The 18767-nt window shown below is 39.7% G+C and overlaps 1 protein-coding gene across 2 annotated transcripts; it reads left to right on the plus strand.

Moving 5' to 3' along the window:
- The first annotated feature begins 11097 nt into the window (after positions 1 to 11097).
- On the plus strand, positions 11098 to 18207 carry LOC131347362 (uncharacterized). 2 transcript variants are annotated; one of them, XM_058381369.1, is made up of 9 exons: positions 11098 to 11865; positions 14061 to 14131; positions 14312 to 14638; positions 16172 to 16384; positions 16531 to 16857; positions 16942 to 17154; positions 17301 to 17627; positions 17712 to 17925; positions 18072 to 18207. In XM_058381369.1, the coding sequence occupies exons 2-8, from the start codon at positions 14074 to 14076 to the stop codon at positions 17825 to 17827; spliced, it is 1581 nt and encodes a 526-aa protein (XP_058237352.1). In that variant the 5' UTR covers positions 11098 to 11865; positions 14061 to 14073; the 3' UTR covers positions 17828 to 17925; positions 18072 to 18207. The 2 variants fall into 2 exon arrangements, with proteins under 2 accessions (XP_058237352.1, XP_058237353.1); XM_058381370.1 differs by lacking the exons at positions 11098 to 11865; positions 14061 to 14131 and having other exon boundaries at positions 14498 to 16087.
- Positions 18208 to 18767: the final 560 nt, after the last annotated feature.

Here is an 18767-nt window from a genome sequence, read left to right on the forward strand (position 1 = left end):
TGTAGATATTCTTCAAAACTATTTTGATTTTATCCAAAAAACTCTAATCAAAGCAATACAGTGTGTCTTAATGTCTAATATCAGTTACCTTGTACATCTGCATCTTTTTAGAAGATTCCGGCTTACATGATAGAAGTTTAAGATATACTGAGTTCCCAAATACTTTAATGAGTAACCAAACCTTAATTCTGTTAATGTTGCCCTGGGTTAATGCAAATTTTTGTTCTTTATAAAATTAGCAAGTAAGATTGTTTAAGCTAGCTCTAGGAACAATTGTAATTAATTGCCTAGCCAAGTGATTAGTTGCTGGGATTAATTGTGATCAGCAGGAACTAAAGGTGATCAGTGATTGGTTGTTGGGAGAAAATGGTGTTCAGTAATTGGTCATTGGGAAACAATTGTAATCAGTGCCTGGTTAAATGGATTAGTTGTTAGGAATAATGATGATCACTGGGAAATAAAGGTAGTCAGTGATTGGTTGTTGGGAAATAATGGTGGTCAAGTGATTAGTTGTTGGGAACCATAGTGATTGGTGATTTGTCCCAGTTATATTAGCTGGCTTAGATGGAGTAGTTCTGCATTGTAATTCCAGTTTGATTTGTCATCAAGAACAACATACTGGATAAGAGCTGCTATTTTTACTCACGGCACTACAGTAGTGTTGTCTACAGACATTTATCAGTTGTCTTTTCTATGCCGCCATGTGCTGCAAGAAAGAAATATGTGGTGTTGAGATTCATGGTTAAGATTTGATCAGATTTCTCTGATTGTAGGAAGCTGCTGTAGTTCATTCTCTTGATCATTTCAGACAGGACAGTTTGCAGTCTACTTTGCAGTGATTGCCATCATTCATCTTTCTGCCATTTTGTCCGAAATCACTTAAATTTGATGTTTGTACCAGACGATTTCTTATGAGCATCAGTAAATAAAGACGGTATTGGACGTCTTCCGGATACCACTATTTTTTATTGCTAAATAATCCTGTTATATTGTTTAGACATTTTCTTGAAAATGTATTTAGCAAACCAATAGTGCCTTGCTCAGCTGAATAAAAAACATGCAAAACATCTAGTGTTTAAATATTTACTACTACTACTACTACTACAACGGAATGATAAATATTAAATAATCAATAAATATTAAAGTACACCTCAGTGACATTGTAGCTATATTCCTACTTCTTTTAAGTCAGAGCAGATGTTCTCCAGTTGTGACACTGCCATATGAGTTGTGCTACAGTATAATGAGCTGAGGCTGCTTGAAATCTCTCATCAGTGCGATACATCCTCCGGGATTATGGCACCAGAGGAGGAGGAGGAGGACGAGGAGAAGCGTACTACCACAGGGCGAAATGATTTCCACAATAATGATCGTTGTTAAAGGTTAGAGAATGCACTCGACGTAATGTTGGTTTAATCTTAATGATGTTATGATGCTTTGAGGTAATCAGGCCACAAATGGTATTGCTACTTTGCTCCAATGGTTTTTTAGCTCTAATGACCATTATAATGTGATCGCAACATCTTAAGCGTAATGACTTAAGCTGTGTGTTTTTTAGCTAGTGAGATTTCCAGGGTTGGGTATCATCCAGGGTCCATGGCTAGAACTGTCCACATCAAATGCAAACAGTTAACTGAGATATGATTCCAGGTCAATTCTTGTAATGGAGTATGGTACAGAACAGCACTAAGAACCTGTATATCATGTGGTGTATATCATACACCAAAAGACTTTTTCTGCTTTTGTGATGAGATGGTCAACTGTAATGATGATAGATTGGGTGAAGTGGGAACCAAAATCTGCAGGAAAACCATTCACCCATCAATGGTGGCAACACTTTTTTTTGACAGAATATCAATCCCAAGTTGCTTGTCCACCTCTAGCACCATTAGTTCACCATTAGTTCACTGGCACTGATGACTGACCACATCATTTGGCATGCATGTCTAAATGATTATCCCATTCCTTTTGGGAACTCTATAACTATGGGCATTGTTAGCTCAATTGGTTAAGGCTCTGGGTTGTTGGTGTTCAAGCCCCAGCACTGCCAAGCTGCCACTGTTGGGCCCTTAAACCCCTCTACTTCAGGGGCACTGCATCATGGCTGACCCTATGCTCTGACCCCAACCTCCAAAGCTGGGTCATGTGAAAGAATTTTACTGTGCTGTAATGTATACACTACTCACAAAAAGTTAAGGATATTCGGCTTTCGGGTGAAATTTCAGGACGCACCTAAAACGCACTATAACCTTACAGGTGAACTTGATTTGACCTTCTCTACACGTTTGAATGCACATGTCCATCTGTTCAGTGTTTCAGTACTTTTTGCATAACTTGCTGTTCTCTAACAAGGTGCTTAACGGCAAAATTCACAACTAGTGTTTGATCCATGAATCGACCAATAAATTTTCTGGTTCAATTAGAATTGTTATTTAAACATCATGAGACCAAGACGACACCTAACAATTGATCATCAGTACCTCACCATTGCGTGGCTTCAAACAGGACGTTCTCAGAGGGAAATGGCCACTGAGCTTAGAGTGTCACAGAGTGTCATCAGCAGGTTGCGACAGAGATACAGAGAGACTGGAAGAGTCACAGAAAGGCATAGAAGTGGACGTCCTTTGGCCACATCCCACGTTGATGACCGCTTCATTGTGAACAGTGCCCTGCGGAACTGGATGATGAATGCCACTCAACTCCAGGCACATTTAAGGGAGGTGAGAGGCACCCAAGTGTCACGTCAGACCATTCGAAACCGTTTACATCAGCGTGGTCTGTGTGCTAGACGACCTGCAAGGGTACCTGACCACACCACCAGGATTCATGTTGATCAGAAATGATGGCCGCCAACGATGTCGGAGACGTCAAGGAGAGCTCTATGCATCAGCCACTGTTGTCACCAGATGAGCCTTTTGGTGGTGTTACATAGAAAACCTATGGGATCAGCTGAGTCGCCGTGTAGAGGCTCGTAACCCTGCACCCCAGAACCTCAATGACCTGAGGGCTGCCCTTCAAGAAGAGTGGAATGCCATGCCTCAGCAGACAATAAGTCGACTCGTGAACAGCATGAGACGTCATTGTCAAGCTGTAATTGATGATCAAGGGCACATGACAAATTATTGAGACATTGACATTTTTTGTTGTGGTATACCCACCACTGTTGTTGGCTTTTGTTTCAATAAATTGTTTGAGATGAGGAAATCACCATTGCATGCTTCTACTTAAATGCCCTACTTTTATGATATAATATCACTGTAGCATGAACTTTTTACATTTTCCATAAATTTCACCCAAAAGCCAAATATCCTTAACTTTTTGTGAGTAGTGTATGTGACAAAAATAAAGCCTTCTTCTTCTTAAATAATTAGCCCAGTTTATTTACTGGAATGTCTTCTAGCATTAAACCAATCCAACTGGAAAACACCCACAACCGGGTAATCTTCTTAGCTAACTCAGAATATCAATTCCACTTTAGGATGCCATGATGGAGGAACAGATATTTCTGTTCACAGTACAGAAATTACATTACTGTATTTCAGTATTTACAGTATTTCTGTGTCATAGCTCTAGTTTCACGATGTCACTGTGGGTTTCCTCTAGGTTCTCTGGTTTCTTTTTACCTCCTGCTAACATAAGTGTAGGTGGACTGGCTGCTTTAAATTGCCCTTAAGTGTAAATGAGTATGTGTACGGTTTCCCTGAGATGGACCAGCATCCAATCCAGTGTTGTATTCACACCTTCCAGGATTGTCTCCAGACCCACTGCAAACCTAACCAACCCTAAGCCTAACGAATGTGGTGACCATGCGTGGGGGTTTATTAAGTAATTCAGTTTCATCATGTTTTACTGCGGTTCCAGATATATACACTCACACATTTCAACTCATTGGCTTCTTATGGACCTTTGTAGAGGATTGTGGTTGATAGGATTGTGAGTCGCTGTTGTGTGAGATTGCTTTACGGAGTACATAGAGAATTGTGACCTGGTTGGTGAAGGCCATCTGTTTTTGTCCCTGCAGCATTTTTGCAGCAACTGGGTAAAAATTTCCTGACATTAGCTATTGGGACAGTTGGAGGTAGAAAGGCTCTTCTGTCAGGGCGAGTTTGAAGTGTGTACTCTGATCGGATTAGAAGGCTTGCGTTATAGTCACAGACAACACTCTGTGGAGAGAACCCTGAGGCTACACACACACACATACACACACACACACACAGATAGTAGATGAATACTGCTTTCCCCAGAATGTCAGAACCTTCAGAAACATGCCAGATTGTACATACACTTTTAGTGGATGCAGCAACAGATGTGTCGCCCCAGTGAGCAAAACAGACACACCATAGAAACGTTCATGGCTGTATGTGGTAAGGTCACCAGACTCCCTAAAGCTAATTAAGCACTGCTTTGGGTTTTAAGATGGATATGTGTTGCTGAGCTGCATGGCCATGGGTAAAGAAGATAACGCTGCAAAATACATATGCAAAGATATAGTAGTAAAAGGTTTATAATCCACTTTATGTGGGTAGGTTAATTTACTCTTTAGCCCTTAGTTATTTGTTGTCTGTTATAGCTCTGTGTCATGATGTAGCAACAGGGTCCTGTCTCATTTCACTATGTACTGCATCAGCTATATATAGTATAAGGTTAAAATGACAATAAAAGCTTATGACTTCTTGACTTGACTGTACACAAGGTCACAGACTGCAACTGAGTAGTTAGTAAATAGAACAAAGAAGTGCATGATGGGGGGGGGGGGCAAACAATAGCGATCAGTGATTGGTTGTTGAGAACAATGGTGAAAAACCGTGGTGATTAGTCATTTAGAAATAATTGCAATCAGTGCCTGGTCAAATGATTAGTTGTGGGGAACAATAGTGATCAGGGATTATTAAATAATAACGATCACTGATTGTTTGTTGGGAAACAGCAGTGATTAGTGATTTATCTTTGGGAAGTAAAGGTGATCAGTGATTGGTTGATGGGAAACAGTAGTGATCAGTGATTGGTCATTGAAAAATGAAGTTGATTGGTGATTATTTGTTGGGAAACAGTAGTAATCAGTGAATGGTGAATAAAGGTGATCAGTGACTAGTGATTGGGAAATAAAAGTGATCAGTAATTGTTTTTTGGGAAACAGCAGGGATCAGTGATTGGTCATGGTAAATAAAGGTGACCAGTGATTGGCTGATGGGGAAAAAAGTAGTGATCACTGATTAGACATTGGTAAATAAAGGTCATCAGTGATTGGTTGCTGGGAAACAGCAGTGATCAGGGATTGGGAAATAAAGGTGATCAGTAATTGGTCATTGGTAAATAAAAGTGATCAGTGAATGTTGGGAAACAGCAGTGGTCACTGATTATTCATTGGCAAATAAATGTCATCAGTGATTGGTTGTTGGGAAAATGTAGTGATCACTGATTGTTCATTGGTTAATAAAGGTCATCAGTGATTTGGTCAGTAGACAATAGTAATCAGTGACTGGTTGTTGGGAAACAATGGTGATCAAATTTAAATTATATTTGTCACATACAAAATCATACATATTATGACATGTAGTGAAATGCTTTTTTCGACTGTCCTTTGTTTCAGGAAAAAGAAGACTACAATAAATTTAAGTGAATAGACATAAAAATTTAAGGAATAGATAAATAAGATTTAAAGAAAAACAGTATTTTTAATATAAATATTAAAAAATCTGCTAAATTAATGAAAAACCAATAAGATATATGATATTGGATATGCATATATATATATATAAATATATATATATATATATATATATATATATATATATATATATATATATATATATATATATATATATATAGATAGATAGATATATACACACACACACACACGAGTCGACTTAGTGTCTGCTGAGGCATGGCATTCCACTCTTCTTGAAGGGCGGCCCTCAGGTCATTGAGGTTCTGGGGTGCAGGGTTATGAGCCTCTACACTGTGACTCAGCTGATCCTATAGGTTTTCTATGGGATTCAGGTCTGGAGAAAGTGCAGGCCACTCCATTTGAGGTACCCCAACCTCCAGCAGTTGTTCCCTAATGATGCGACCTCGATGAGCTGGAGCATTGTCGTCCATGAAGATGAAATTAGGCCTGTGTTGTTCATGCAGGGGCACAATGACTGGATTAATGATGTTATTCAGGTAGTATTGGCTTGTCACTGTACCATTCACAAGATGTAGGGCAGTTCTGTATTGAGTAGACACACCTGCCCAGACTGTAACACCACCACAATAGTGGCTGATGCATAGCGCTCTCCTTGACGTCTCCAACATCACTGGCGGCCATCATTTCTGCTCAACGTGAATCGACTTTCATCAGAAAACAGCACTGAGGCCCACTGGTCCCTCATCCAGCATAAATGCTCCCTGGCCCGACGCCTGTGTCTGGTGGTGTGGTCAGGTACCCTTGCAGGTCATCTAGCACGCAGACCCTGCTGATGTAAATGGTTTCAGATGGTCTGACGTGACACTTGAGTGCCTCTCACCTCCCTTAAATGTGCCTGAAGTTGAGTAGCATTCATCATCCAGTTCTGCAGGGCACTGTTCACAATGAAGCAGTCATCAATGTGGGATGTGGCCAAAGGACGTCCACTTCTATGCCTTTCTGTGACTCTTCTAGTCTCTCTGTATCTATGTCACAACCTGCTGATGTCACTCTGTGACACTCTAAGCTCAGTGGCCACTTCCCTCTGAGAACATCCTGTTTGAAGCAGCACAATGGCGAGGTACTGTTGATCAATTGTTAGGTGTGGTCTTGGTCTCATGATGTCAAAATGTGAACAGCATGATGAAGAGGACTGTTTAAATACCAATTCTAATTGAACCAGAAAATTTATTGGTCGATTCATGGATCAAACACTAGTTGTGAATTTAGCCGTTAAGCACCTTGTTAGAGAACAGCAAGTTATGCAAAAAGTACTGAAACACTGGACACTGGAAAAACAGTTGGACATGTGTATTCAAAAGTGTAGTTCACCTGTAAAGGTTATAGTGCATTTTAGGTGCATCCTGAAATTTCACCCGAAAGGCATATATCCTTAACTATATATATATATAAGAAAATACGATATACGATATATACATATGAGATAAATATATAGATATAAAAGACATAAATATGAATATCCAATTTAACAGTAAATATAAACGGGACGGGCTGAGGCCTAGGATCTCCAACTTAGTGGTGAGTGTGGAGGGAATTATGGTGTTAAAAGCTGAACTGTAGTCAACAAACAGCAAACTTGACTACTGTTTAATTTTTAAGTTTTGATTAAGTTGCATCAGATGAGTAATTTAATAAAAAAGATTTTAGTTGAATTTTTACCTATGAATTTTTAGAGAGTTGTTTGTTGTTAGAGACTACAAAGATGCTGTTGGTAAAGGAGACAGACAAATAAATGTAAACATAATCTATGCACAGTTTTACACAGTATGAGAGCTGAAATCTGGCACAGTAAAGCATCTTAGAGAACTTGCCATTGCCATCTCTTCCAGGCTGCTTTAAGATACCCAGAGGAAAACAGTAGTTTCACTTTTATTGCTGACTGTTGCTTGTCTCTTTCAGTCGACCCAACAAATCAAATAAACATGATGCTTACTGTTTATCTAGTCACTTTGTCATAAAGTTTCAGCATCTGAGCTGGCACTTGAGGACAGGCAGACCATCTTCATGGCCACTTTCTGATACAGAGAGACAAGGTGAGCACTCAGCAGGTTGTGTGGAATCAATAAATAAGTTGCCTGCCATGTTTCTCCATCTGCTTCATCTATTTGTCAGTAAACAGAGAAAGACACAAGGAACACACTTTTAGGAAATAAAATGAGGGATTTATGAGGAATGAGAATAAATGCTATGGCTTCTACTGTTTGAATACCTTCTGACTGATAAATTCTCGTTCTTTGTTATTCATTCTTTCCATCCTTACTCTTCTTCAGTTATTTCCGAATCCCACTCTTTCTCTGTCTGGAGGTTTTATTTCACAAAATACTGGGAACTTTTGTGCTGGAAAACTGCAGCACACCCGGCCATTTTTTATACAAGTAAGTGTTTTGTTCCATACTTACCATCATCCTATATAGTGATCATATACTGTATAATTACCCATAAATCATAAATGTGTTTTCTGCACATAGCTCCAAGATTTTGCTACCTAACAGCTCCTAAAACCCCTGACCAAGACAAAACTACAGACCAGTACATACATCATCATGATGGAAATCAGCACTGCTGTGCCTTATCTGAGATTTTTAATGCAGCTGTATTATCTAGCATCTTACTAAAAGTCTATCTGTCTCAGTGGAGGTCACATTCCCATGTTGTGGTTCCACCTCTTACTTTCCTTTTGCTCTGCAACTTTCTCTCCTTATCGATCTGTTCCCTTGCTCTCCAGAGGGTTTTTGCCAGGGTTAGCCCGAGCGGGATTTAGCAGCCATGTCCGCAGCTTATCGATGTGGCACAGGAGACCGTTCAGAGGTCGGCTTGGAGCAGATAAACCTCGTATCGAACTGTAATGCCTGCAAGGTGGGTTGAACATTGATTGGGCAAACAGAATGTTTCTGTCCCTCCTGATCCTACAGGACAATCAATAAGTCTCAACTTGCTGTACTGTTTGGAAAATTAGGCTGCATCCAAACGGAGTGAGCATGATTTATTTGCAGTGTGCTGTTTGATTAAATAGGAATGTGCTTTGTATTCTGGAGAGTTCAAATAATCAATATGGCCTTTCTGACCTTTCAGTCCTCCATATACACATATATATATAGAGAGAGAGAGAGGTGAATTGAGAATGACCAGATTGGTTCAAGCTGCCAGCAAGGAGATAGTAACTTAAATAATCACTCTTTGCATTCATGGTGAGCAGAAAAGCATCTCAGCATGCACAAAACATTGTACCTTGAGGTGGAGGGCCTCCAAAGGCAGATTATCACATCAGTTTCCATTTCTGTCAACCAAGAACAAGAATCTGAGTCCAAATCCAGTCCATATTTTTCTGCTGTAAGGTATTTGCAAAATAGTTCAAAGAAAAAATGCTACTTGCATAAATGTTCGATCTCTCCATGGTGTGGAAGCTCCAAATGAAGACACAACTTACTTCTAACTGGCCTTTGTCACTTCATCGATTTCTGAACAAAATACACCCATCATTGAAGAGGCTGTTGATCTGAAGGTAAACAGCAGAAATAAATGTTATAACCTAGAAATAGGGTAAAAGTAAAATGATTTCATGATGGTAAGCACTGTTGGATCAATAGCGATAAAGTGGAAGCTGCACCACTCTACCCAAGTAAAAGTTCTCCAGACAATCAAGACTGTACTACAATCAGGAGGGTAGCTGAAAGGAAAGTGATCCATGTGCTCTTCTGAGATACTGTACTCTGGGCAAGTTTCAAACACTATGTGTGGTGTAAACCTAATGCAGGCCATTCCTCATGTAACACCATCCCTACAGTGAAACATGGTGATGGCAGCATCATGCTCTGGGGATGTTTTTCATCCTCAGAAGCTGAGCTTCCTGTAAAGGGAGAATGGATGAAGCAAAATACAGGGGGAGCAGTGAAGTGAAGTGAAGTGAAGTGAAGTGAAGAGCACTGGCTTTGTTTTTTAGTCTAAAAACAAGAAGGTGAATGTTCTACAGTGGCCCAGGTCAAATTCCAGTCCTGAAACCCATTGCAAATCTGTAGCACTTCAACAAGTGCAATCAACACACAACATCTAGCCAACCTGAACAAGCCAGAGCAAATCCAGAGCAGGAAAAATGGGTGAAAATCTCTGAGTGCTGAGCAAAGCTAGTCGGAACTTTCTCTGACAGAATTAAAGCTGTTATTGCAGGGTTACTAAAGGTGGTTCTAGCTAGTACTATTCCGAAGGGGTTGATGCTTGTTGGTTTTCCAGGTAAAATACTGATTGGAACTGAAGTGTCAAACTGAAGTGTCATTTGTAATCCAGACAAATCTGATGACATTTTAAGTTGGCTGAAAGCTGTATTTGGCCAAAGTAAGTTCCTCTTTGACAATTATTTTGATTATGTTTTCCCTTACTTTGTGTAAGCACCATCACTACTACTATGGACAATTCCCCCTCACCCCCAAGACCTCCAAAGGGTATCGTTATCTTATATGACTTGCCTATCTTATATGCCTCTGACTAAACCATGGCACAATATTTTTGATCTCTCTAATGTACTATATGAGTGACCAGGCTCTATGGACCTGCTGAGGAATAGAGGTAGAGAAATGTGTAGACTATATGAAGAGAGTGTTGAACTGTGTGTTAGGTCTAGCATTAAGTTCAGGTGTATGAGGTGTTATTAAGGCTTCATGCCCCCAAATTTGATCAATATGAGCAAAGACCATTTGAGACCAAACAGGTGCAAATCTGCAAAATCTTAAAACTGTAATCATCTTTGAAAAGGGAAGAGAAACTAATAACATCCTCTTTTGTTTCTCTGTGGGTGTTTCTAGAACATATCTAGATGACGGTGATAAATATAATAATAATCAGAATAATATTTTTGCTTGAGAGATGAGTGATCAAGTCTTGCCCACATTCACTATTCCACTGGATGGCTTATTTGGTGTCCTAAAAAGTGTCCTTGTCCGTTTCTAAATGGCTTAACACAAAACATTGAAAATATAAAACAACATAAAAGCCATTTCTTTACTATTTCTTTATGGAGGTACAACCCAAAAACATGTTTGCATATTAACCATAAAGGTCACTCCTTCCATTGGCTCTCCTCAATTCCATTTGTTTGTTTGAAACATTTTGAAGTGTTCCTGTCGTGGTGAAATCATTTATGAAGCGTGAATCCATCCTGTGGCTATCTGCAGTATTGCACCGCTAACAGCAGCATGTTCACTGTTTCTCCAGGTAACTGAAGTCAATTATAGCCTGGAGTTGTTGTGCTTGAAGCAGAACGATCACTTTATGCTAAATTGTGATCTTTCACAATATCTGATCAGCCTTCTGTTGACGATACAAGTTTATTCTTCTTGCACTAATGTGAACCGTTATATACAGTTAGGCAGAGGTTTACTTCATTTTATAAAGTCTAGATTGGAAAAAACCCTTGCCAGAATCAAGGGATGAATGTGAAGCAACTCATCAAATAATAACCTAATAATTTCAGGGTCGAGGTAGCTCAAGGCTACAGGTTAAGGTTCTGTGTTGTTGATGGGAAAATCAGTTCAAGCCCCAGCACCGCCAAGTTGCCACTGTTGGACCCCTGAGCAAGGACCTCAACCTACCCTCTCCTGTGCCACATCATGGCTGACCCTATGCTCTGACCCTGACCCTACAAGCATTAGATATAGTATACGAAGAAAGAATTTCTCTGTGCAGTAATGTATGTGAGACAGATAAAGGCTGCTTAACTTAACTTAACCCCGAGGTCTTCATGCACTCTCCCACCTTTAATAAGCATCATCAAGACACAAGGATCTTCTATGATGTAGTCTCCTTAATCCTTTGGTTCTCATGATGACCCCGCCTTTATTAGATATGTATATGATATATCCTAGTATTCACAGGGATACATAACACCTCTCTTTGCTAATATAATGCCATAATTCCAAACAGACCAAGTATCAGGACCAAGATTTAAGCCAACAAAACCTACGTCTTGCCAAATTGCCAAAATATTTTACATCTTTGCCACATCAGATTCCACTAACTGGAACAAACTTTTATAAAATGTTTTTATAAAAGTTCACTCACTTGACGTATTATGAAACAAACCATTCTAAATATTCAAATAAATGAGGAAGGAAACTAAGTGAATCTGCCCCAAGTTTCCATTTCAATGCAAACAAGACACAAGACAAGAGCTCACTGGAAAAAAGGTAAGCATTTTTCCCCCCTTTTTATTTTTATACATTATTACATTATGATGTACTTTCAAATTCTTTCAAAGTAACCTGTTTTTAGAGTATTGTGGAAATAAAAATGTGTTTTAAATAGCACAGACGCCCTGTACTACACATTTTAAAGATGTTAAAATGTCATGTTAAAATGACTGTAGTCTAATTATATTGGCTAAATATCTTATTTCATGCTTTCAAGCCACTATTTCTACTTAATATCTTATTTACATTTTTCTTTTATTTTTTAGTTATTATCTTCAGTATATCAATTTAATGTTCAACACCTCACAATAAGAGAAAACATAAATAATCATAAATGAACCCTGATACTCACTTCAATGCCCTTAGCATTATTTGGCATTATAGTATACAGCTGTGCAAGAATAATGACTTAGAATCACATCTGCCATCATCCAGATGAGTTTTGAGACTCTGAAAGTTTCTTCCTTGTGTCAGCTCAGGGAATCTTTCCTTGTTTTTCTTGCCTAATTTACTCATTTTTCTTATTCAGCATATACTGTTTCCTAGCCAGTGCTTTAGTGAAATTAGATTCAGAAATATCATCTTACGATTATTACACTGAACAGTCAAAATAGCCACTAGGGACATTACATTAGCACTTGGCAGGTATTACAGTTCCATACAAGGTTTATCAAGATATAAATATAATACAATGGAAACTTCTAGACACTTCTTTAAGAAAGAAACCTTTCCTAGCTATGTACTTTATCATCAATATTTCTCAGTTGCCAATACGTATATACAGTGGTGTGAAAAAAGTGTTGGCCCCCTTCCTGATTTCTTATTTTTTTGCATGTTTGTCACACTTTAATGTTTCAGATCATCCAACAAATTGAAATATTAGTCAAAGATAACACAAATAAACACATCATGCAGTTTTTAAATGAAGGTTTTGTATTATTAAGGGAAAACAAAATCCAAAACTACATGGCCCTGTGTGAAAAAGTGTTTTCCCCCTAAACCTAATAATTGGTTGGGCCACCCTTAGCAGCAACAACTGCAATCAAGCGTTTTCGATAACTTGCAATGAGTCGGTTAGAGCGCTGTGGAGGAATTTTGGCCCACTCATCTTTGCAGAATTTTTTGGTAGACAGCAGAATTCATGGTTCCATTTAATCACAGCAAGTCTTCCAGGTCCTGAAGCAGCAAAACAGCCCCAGACCATCACACTATCACCACCATATTTTACTGTTGGTATGATGTTCTTTTTCCGAAATGCGGTGTTACTTTTACACCAGACGTAAATGGGACACACACCTTCCAAAAAGTTCAACTTGTGTCTCATTAGTCCACAGAGTATTTTCCCAAAAGTCTTGGGGATCATCAAGATGTTTTCTGTCAAAACTGAGACGAGCCTTTATGTTCTTCTTGCTCAGCAGCGGTTTTCATCTTGGAACTCTCCCATGCTAACCATTTTTGCCCAGTCTCTTTCTTATGGTGGAGTCATGAACACTCACCTTAACTGAGGCAAGTGAGGCCTGCAGTTCTTTGGATGTTGCTGTGGGGTCTTTTGTGACCTCTTGGATGAGTTGTCGCTGCGCTTTTTTCACCATTTGTAGATAATGGCTCTCACTGTGGTTTGCTGCAGTCCCAAAGCTTTAGAAATAGCTTTATAACCTTTTCCAGACTGATAGATCTCAATTACTTTCTTTCTCATTTGTTTTTGAATTTCTTTGGATCTCAGCATGATGTCTAGCTTTTGAGGATCTTTTGGTCCACTTCACTTTGTCAGGCAGGTCCTATTTAAGTGAGTTCTTGATGAACAGGTGTGGCAGTAATCAGGCCTGGGTATGGCTAAAGAAATTGAACTCAGGTATGATAAACCACAGGTATGTTTTAACGGGGGGGGGGGGGGGGGGGGTAAAACACTTTTTCACACAGGGCCATGTAGTTTTGGATTTTGTTTTCCCTTAATAATAATAACCTTAAGGGAACCTAAACCTAAATTTTAATCATCAAAATTTGTTTGATGATCTGAAACATTAAAGTGTGACAAACATGCAAAAAAATAAGAAATCAGGAAGGGGGCCAACACTTTTTCACACCACTGTATATCCTTTATTTACACTATACATGTGTATAAGATGATATAGATATAGAATAATAATAATAGTAGTGTGCATGTTTAATACTAAATATAATCTGTCTTTAAGGGGTGATGCAGCTATGCTGATTAGGAAAAGAACATTTTCCGCAGCAGCAACTCTCATGCTGATGTTGTCAGGTAAGCTACTATTTTTTTTTTATTAAAATTTGCTGCATTATGTTACTCTCTGTGCCTGTGTATTTTGTAGTAGTATGTATACTCTCCCAAAAGGGGTTTGACCAAATTGTTTTAGAATCAGGAAGTGTGTAAGTGCTCACTGTGTATGTGTGTGTGTGTGTGTATGTGTGTGTGTTCCAGGAGTGCTGGCCAATCCCAGTGTAACACTTCACTTACAAAGTCTCTGTGCTGTTACTGGATCTACAGTAAAAATACCGTGTTCATATTCAAAGGCATATTCTGTGAAACAGAAACAGTGGTATCGAGCCCAGAGGTTTAAAGGACTACCACAAGACCTGAGAAAAGATCCAGAATACTCAGGACGAGTGTTTGTAAACACCTGGTGGTCTGACTGTGAACTAACAGTGAAGAATGTGAGAGTGAGTGACTCTGGAGTTTATAACTTTAGAATTAAAACACAAAGCAGCTGGATATCAGCCTCATCTGGAGTTCAACTGACTGTTACAGGTAACACACACACACACACAGGTTTATTGTTCCATATGTGGAGTAAATATTTACACGATTTATTTAGTGTGAATCGTGTGTAGACTTGCAGGTTAATGTGGATTCTACACTTTGGAACAGAAAAAAGTGCAAGTGACCTGTAGCTCCACCTGCAGACTCAACAAACATGGTCTCTCCTGGTACAGAAATGACCATTACATCACATATGCCAGTGGCGCTTCCATTGTATCAGTCAATCTTATGAAGGCAGCTACTCCTGTGAGGTGTACACTGACCAGGCATAACATCACCAGGCATATGACCACCTGCCTAATATTGTGTTGTTGTCCCCCTTTTGCTGCACTGACCCGTCATGCACTGTGCATTCTGACACCTTTCTGTCAGAACCAGCATTAACTTCTTCATCAATCTGAGCAACAGTAGCTCGTCTGTTGGATCGGATCACACGGGCCGGCCTTCGCTCCCCATGTGAATCAGTGAGCCCTGACCGCCCATGACCCTGTCGCCGGTTCACCACTGTTCCTTCCTTGGACCAATTTTGATAGATACTGACCACTGCAGACCGGGAACACCCCACAAGAACTGCAGTTTTGGAGATGCTCTGATCCAGTGGTCTAGCCATCACAATTTGACCCTTCATCAAAGTCCCTCAAATCCTTACGCTTGTCCATTTTTCCTGATTATAACACATCAACTTTGAGGACAAACTGTTCACTTGCTGCCTAATATATCCCACACACTAACAGGTGCCATGATGAGGAGATCATCAGTCTTATTCAGTTCACTGGTCAGTGGTCATAATGTTATGCCTGATTGGTGTATGAGAGTACATTAAATTAAATCTGTCTCTCAGCATTCAGTCTCTGCTGATAGTTTAGCAGTGTACATTTAAAGTTCTGAACATAGACAAATAATTATATTTGTTAAAATTAAGGTCTATGTCAAAGGCACTATGCAATTGAACTGAATTGAATTGAATAGCGTATACAGACGAACAGCATTCATCAGGAGTCAGCTGACTGTTTAAGCTGCTAGACACAAATAATGTTAAATCAGTCATAGATTTTTTTGTTCTAACTTATTTTATGTATTTCATATTTATATATTTTATGTATTATGTAGGTGTTTTTGATAAGAGCTGCTGGAGTGTGACTTACTCCACCCAGACTATCTGCTCTCTGATTGGCTCATCAGTGGACATACACAGTTATTACACCTTTCCTAATAATTACCAGGTCACAAAAGTAGTGTGGTTCATTAATGAACTTGAGGATGTGAGAGAGGATGTAGAGTATCAGGGTCGAGTGCAGTACACAAACAGCTCCCAGAATAACTGTAGTCTGAGAATCACTGACCTGAGAGAGAGAGACGCTCAAACATACAGGTTCAGATTCCACACTGATCGAGTCACACACACTGGGGAATCAGGTGTCACTCTGTCTGTCACAGGTAATGCTGCACGACAAGCAATAAGTTGACTGTAAAAACATTCTACATTTGAAAATAACACCAAACCGTTCTTACTGTTTTCAGGCCTGAAGGTTACAGTATCAGGCCAGTACAACTGGAAGAAGCTGAGCTGTGCCACCACCTGCAATCTTTCTAACAAACCCATTTATATCTGGTACAAGAATGGACAGCGTGTTAGTGAACAGTACATAAATGAACTGGATGTCAGTAGTTGGGAAGCAGGCAGCTACTCCTGTGCTGTAAAAGGACATGAGGAGCTTCGCTCTCCTGCTGTCTGTAAGAACTCTCTTTAAACTTCACTCACTGTCATTGTCTCACTGGCAGCTTCTATTAGATTACAGTAAAATCACATGTAGTGATACATAACTGACTGATACTTTAGTTATAGATTTTTTTGTTCTAACTCATTTTATGTATTTCAGGTGTTTTTGATAAGAGCTGCTGGAGTGTGACTTACTCCACCCAGACTATCTGCTCTCTGATTGGCTCATCAGTAGACATACACAGTTATTACACCTTTCCTAATAATTACCAGGTCACAAAAGTAGAGTGGTTCATTAATGAACTTGAGGATGTGAGAGAGGATGTAGAGTATCAGGATCGAGTGCAGTACACAAACAGCTCCCAGAATGACTGTAGTCTGAGAATCACTGACCTGAGAGAGAGAGACGCTCAAACATACAGGTTCAGATTCCACACTGATCGAGTCACACACACTGGTGAATCAGGTGTCACTCTGTCTGTCACAGGTAATGCTGCACGACAAGCAATAAGTTGACTGTAAAAACATTCTACATTTGAAAATAACACCAAACCGTTCTTACTGTTTTCAGGCCTGAAGGTTACAGTATCAGGCCAGTACAACTGGAAGAAGCTGAGCTGTGCCACCACCTGCAGTCTTTCTAACAAACCCATTTATATCTGGTACAAGAATGGACAGCGTGTTAGTGAACAGTACATAAATGAACTGGGTGTCAGTAGTTGGGAAGCAGGCAGCTACTCCTGTGCTGTAAAAGGACATGAGGAGCTTCGCTCTCCTGCTGTCTGTAAGAACTCTCTTTAAACTTCACTCACTGTCATTGTCTCACTGGCAGCTTCTATTAGATTACAGTAAAATCACATGTAGTGATACATAACTGACTGATACTTTAGTTATAGATTTTTTTGTTCTAACTCATTTTATGTATTTCAGGTGTTTTTGATAAGAGCTGCTGGAGTGTGACTTACTCCACCCAGACTATCTGCTCTCTGATTGGCTCATCAGTAGACATACACAGTTATTACACCTTTCCTAATAATTACCAGGTCACAAAAGTAGAGTGGTTCATTAATGAACTTGAGGATGTGAGAGAGGATGAAGAGTATCAGGGTCGAGTGCAGTACACAAACAGCTCCCAGAATGACTGTAGTCTGAGAATCACTGACCTGAGAGAGAGAGACGCTCAAACATACAGGTTCAGATTCCACACTGATCGAGTCACACACACTGGGGAATCAGGTGTCACTCTGTCTGTCACAGGTAATGCTGCACGACAAGCAATAAGTTGACTGTAAAAACATTCTACATTTGAAAATAACACCAAACCGTTCTTACTGTTTTCAGGCCTGAAGGTTACAGTATCAGGCCAGTACAACTGGAAGAAGCTGAGCTGTGCCACCACCTGCAGTCTTTCTAACAAAACCCATTTATATCTGGTACAAGAATGGACAGCGTGTTAGTGAACAGTACATAAATGAACTGGATGTCAGTAGTTGGGAAGCAGGCAGCTACTCCTGTGCTGTAAAAGGACATGAGGAGCTTCGCTCTCCTGCTGTCTGTAAGAACTCTCTTTAAACTTCACTCACTGTCATTGTCTCACTGGCAGCTTCTATTAGATTACAGTAAAATCACATGTAGTGATACATAACTGACTGATACTTTAGTTATAGATTTTTTTGTTCTAACTCATTTTATGTATTTCAGGTGTTTTTGATAAGAGCTGCTGGAGTGTGACTTACTCCACCCAGACTGTCTGCTCTCTGATTGGCTCATCAGTGGACATACACAGTTATTACACCTTTCCTAATAATTACCAGGTCACAAAAGTAGTGTGGTTCATTAATGAACTTGAGGATGTGAGAGAGGATGTAGAGTATCAGGGTCGAGTGCAGTACACAAACAGCTCCCAGAATGACTGTAGTCTGAGAATCACTGACCTGAGAGAGAGAGACGCTCAAACATACAGGTTCAGATTCTACACTGATCGAGTCACACACACTGGTGAATCAGGTGTCACTCTGTCTGTCACAGGTAATGCTGCACGACAAGCATTAACTTGACTATAAGAACATTTGACATTTGAAAATAACACCAAACCATGCTAATTGTTTGCAGGTCTGCAGGTTACAGTATCAGACTGGTACAATGGATACAAGAAGCTGAACTGCATCACCACCTGCACTCTGTCTAACAACCCCACTTACATCTGGTACAAGAATGGACAGCGTGTTACTGACCAGTACAGAAATGAACTATATTTCCTAAGTAACGATGCAGGCAGCTACTCCTGTGCTGTAAGAGGACATGAGGCGCTTCATTCTCCTGCTGTCTGTAAGAACTCACTTTAAACTTCACTCATTCTGTCATGGTCTCACTGGCAGCTTCGGTTAGATTTAGTAT

Source organism: Hemibagrus wyckioides, linkage group LG27 (assembly GCF_019097595.1).
Source record: "Hemibagrus wyckioides isolate EC202008001 linkage group LG27, SWU_Hwy_1.0, whole genome shotgun sequence".
NCBI classification, from domain to species: Eukaryota; Metazoa; Chordata; class Actinopteri; order Siluriformes; family Bagridae; genus Hemibagrus; species Hemibagrus wyckioides.

What these genes read in the sequence shown, in the direction of transcription:
- LOC131347362 (XM_058381369.1), top strand. Translation starts at nt 14,074, where the DNA reads ATGCTGATTAGGAAAAGAACATTTTCCGCAGCAGCAACTCTCATGCTG. An exon ending in AGTTCAACTGACTGTTACAG is followed by an intron (nt 14,639 to 16,171) that starts GTAACACACACA and finishes TACTGTTTTCAG; the next exon opens with GCCTGAAGGTTACAGTATCA. An exon ending in TGTCACTCTGTCTGTCACAG is followed by an intron (nt 16,858 to 16,941) that starts GTAATGCTGCAC and finishes TACTGTTTTCAG; the next exon opens with GCCTGAAGGTTACAGTATCA.